Raw genomic sequence first — 3915 nt, 5'->3', positions numbered from 1 at the left:
GCAATGTCTTCTTCTGCTGCAACCCCTTCCATTCCTTTGACTGTACCTCCTCCTCCTCCGTTTATCATATTCTCTCTCTTCCATCTTACTTTCCTCAACCCTCTCTTGACAGTCGTTTCGTAGTGGTTCGACTGCAAGAGGTCTTTTCCCTCGTGTTTTGCCTTTCAAACTTCTGACGTGAAATTTACATGAATTTTTTTTATGCCTGTTCAAGTACAGTGTCATTGGAATGGAATGGACTATATAAAATTCAGGCCAAAGGCCAAGCGCTAGGAACTACGAGGTCATTCAGCGCTGGAAGGGAAATTGAGAGTAGAAAGGTTTGAAAGGTGTAACAGGAGGAAAACCTCAAAGCAGTTGTTGAAGATTGTGGAAAGGCAGTTGGAAGAAGAGGTTGCAGCTAGAGGCTGAAGGGACACTGCACAGACCCTAAGCAATGCCTATAGTGCACCACGTGAGGTGCACTGATGTCACTACCCCCCCTACGGGAGATATAAAAAAAGACATAAAAGTCAGCACAGTGCTGTATCTTTTTTTATCTTGAAGCACAATACACGTTTGTACCAAATTTGAACTTGGCACGGGTGTCAAGGGGAAGCTCTCTGAACGCAATTTTAATCTGCGATCCCATTTGTTTGTATCTGTGAACGTTCGTAATTAGGGTTGTGTCTGTATTCCGTTCCGCTCTTCAACGTGCTGTTTTTTTTACTCTCTCTCTCTCTCTCTCTCCTTTCAGGAATCAAGATCCCCAAACTAGATTACAACAACATGGACGAGATTGAGAAGCTGGGGGAAGACTAGGAGGACCTGGGAATTCGTCGGCAGCGGTTTGCTTGTTTGCTCTCGTGAGTGAGGTGGGCATTACATGCTTTGCACAGAACCAGAAGATATAAAACACGATTTCGAGACGGAGTGACGCTTATTTTACGTTTCGTGACTTTTTATTATAGTTGTTTTCCAGTCACGGGGAGGACACGGAACGTGTTTATTTTAGTTCCGCGGAGGAAGGACAGTAAAGTGAGCGGTGCACTTTGGAGAATTTTTTTACGGTGCGGAGAAATGTAGCGGACTGTGTTGAAGTGTTGTGTAGTATATTTCTTTTCTAAGTCACTTATGATACATGGAAATAAAGTGTTTAAGATAAATAAAGAAAATAGGAACTTGGAAGAAGTTACAAGTACTAAACAATGAATTTTTCTGTGATGAAAACATAATAATGTTATTACAAGGAACGAGATTAAGATTACGTAAGTTAAAGGTTATTAAATACTTATGGAAAGGGAATATGTTAAAGTGATATTTTAGGAGATAGATTAAAAAATGTCTGAATATTCAGGAAAAGCATTTTGAAATTTGTGCACAGTACTTTAAACATTCGAATGTTGTCGGTGTTGAAATGAAATGACGTTGGATGTTTCCTGTTGTACGTAACAAGCCGTTGTTGGTTATGTATTGCGTTGATGCTGAGCCATAGACTTAAAGTCCAAATTGTATTTAAGGTTCTGAAAACATTTGTAAATAATTGACAGACTCCTTCCACAATCATAATAATAATAATAATAATATTTGAAAAGTCACGGTTGTTCCTGACGTACTGATGTAGTTTGTAAGTCGATTAGTTTCCCTACAGTAGTGTTTCATGACAACAAAATCTCTTTGTATAAATTGTATAAAGTCAAGTTACACAGCTGTATATATATTTAGGGCAGTATTTCTTGTACTACGAATGAGTGATTGTGTGGAAAATGAATTGACGGCCTTGTTGAAATGGTGCAGAATTTTTAATCATAAGGGAAGGAACAGTTTAATCACTGAATATTTAAAATATAGAGGTTAGTAAGAAAATCACATAGATTTTTTCAGTCAATGATCGATATTCTAAGACGTGTGATTAGGTCTAGTGGATATTTAAGTACGGTCGGTTTATAGAAAAGGAAGCGGACATTCAGACTGAAAATTACATCTTAACCGTCTTAGCCGTACGTCTGTACGTGAGGCAGAGGAGATAATAATAGTAAGGGTTACTTGTGTAATATTTAGATATGAATATTATGAATTACTGTCGCACCTCGAGTGGTGATGTATTGAGAAGTACGAGTGTCTTGCAGGGAAAACCTGAAAAGAGAGAATTCGGGACGTGCTTACATACACACACAGTCCTTTTGTTTTACGTTCTGCCTTTGTGTAAGCCGCAATCACACAGAGCAATAATGCCCAGATGACGATATACAAATATACAGTTGTGACATTGCTGACATGATGATGATAATGATGATGATGATGAAGCAAGTGCTCTTTCGCAAGACTGCCTCAACCTCAGGCCGCAGACACTGGAACGGACGCAACTGCACCTCTGCTTTGAATTCGCGACGTCTCTCAAAAAAAACCGACGACTCCGTACTTTCTCTCGTTGTGGCCTCGACAGCAGTTTCGTCGTAGACTTCCTATTTTTTTATCCACGTTTTGAACTTTTGTATCGCGAGACCAAATCCGTTCTCACCGCAGGACCAGAAGTATTATTAACGTGGGGAGCGCGAGGCGTTTAGGGGGTTATTGTGACACGAGTCCTTCCACTTGTTCGTTATTAGGGGTGATTGCCGTTTTGTACAATAAAGAAACCCACTGTGATATTTATTGTCAGAGTTAAAACAGGTTGAACTTGGTAGTTTGCAGAAGAGTCAGATTTCAAATTAAAAGAAGAGTGCTCAGTGCCAGTGCAGTTGAATTTAAAAATAGCGTAGCAGGGAGGAACAGAAGAGGAAAGTCTGAGTAATGGAGACTTTAAAGAACTTTAGAAATTCCCATGGACCTAAAGGTAACGTGCACAAACGAAGTAAATGAATCTGGTAGTACATTGGAGAATATGCAAAATCCTCAGAGAGATTTGTATAGTGTTACTGAAGCCTTTGGAGAAATTGAGTTTCATGGAGTATACTGGAAAAAATAAACAACGGAAAGACATTGTAGTTTAGTTTCCCAATGTACTGTGCTCTTAAAGTGTCAAGTGAGAATGCCCCCTCACTTGGCAAAACCTTTTTTAGATGAGTTAAGTCTTCCTTTCACTAAGCAAAACCTTTTTAGATGAGTTAAGTCTTCCTTTCACTAAGCAAAACCTTTTTAGATGAGTTAAGTCTTCCTTTCACTAAGCAAAACCTTTTTAGATGAGTTAAGTCTTCCTTTCACTAAGCAAAACCTTTTTTAGATGAGTTAAGTCTTCCTTTCACTAAGCAAAACCTTTTTAGATGAGTTAAGTCTTCCTTTCACTAAGCAAAACCTTTTTAGATGAGTAAAATCTTCTTTTCACTAAGCAAAACCTTTTTTAGATGAGTTAATCTTCCTTTCACTAAGCAAAACCTTTTTAGATGAGTAAAATCTTCCTTTCACTAAGCAAAACCTTTTTAGATGAGTTAAATCTTCCTTTCACTTGGCAAAGCCTTTTTCGATGAGGTAAATCTTCCTTTCACTAAGCAACACCTTTTTCGATGAGTTAAATCTTCCTTTCACAGAGCAAAACCTCTTTAGATGAGTTAAATCTTCCTTTCACTTGGCAAAACCTTTTTAAAAATGTACTTTCAGATGAATCTCTCCAACTGACTGAATTGTCGAGACAATTTATGGTAGAGAACCCACGTGGAATTCACGTTATCTCAGCGATATCCAGTAAGTGTTCAAGAGGAGGCTGTACTTTAAGGTCTCTGTTACTTCTTAGCTAGTCAGCCATTCTGAGACGTGCAATAATATTGCAGGTGTTCAGTGACAAGTGTACAACTAATGTTCGGACCGAGCTGTAGGTTCGAGAGGTGCACAGACATACAGAGGCTTATGTTTATAGATCTCGTTTATCCTACAAAATATAATGTTGAAACTGTGAATGGTCTGGTTAAGCTGAAAATTAATGACGACGATAACACGGTT

General features: G+C 38.6%; 1 protein-coding gene across 1 annotated transcript in view; it reads left to right on the top strand.

Moving 5' to 3' along the window:
• Dbp80 (putative ATP-dependent RNA helicase Dbp80) overlaps positions 1-2961 on the top strand; it is a 39374-nt gene extending 36413 nt beyond the window's left edge. Inside the window, exon 12 of the mRNA XM_067102985.1 lies at positions 737-2961. Coding sequence (XP_066959086.1) covers positions 737-801 — 65 coding nt within the window. The 3' untranslated portion in view covers positions 802-2961. The remainder of the gene's footprint in view (positions 1-736) is intronic.
• Positions 2962-3915: the final 954 nt, after the last annotated feature.

This window comes from Macrobrachium rosenbergii, unplaced genomic scaffold (genome assembly GCF_040412425.1).
Source record: "Macrobrachium rosenbergii isolate ZJJX-2024 unplaced genomic scaffold, ASM4041242v1 171, whole genome shotgun sequence".
Lineage (NCBI taxonomy): Eukaryota > Metazoa > Arthropoda > Malacostraca > Decapoda > Palaemonidae > Macrobrachium > Macrobrachium rosenbergii.
The sequence above is the reverse complement of the archived record's forward strand: the minus strand, read 5'-3'. Positions and strand labels throughout refer to the sequence as shown.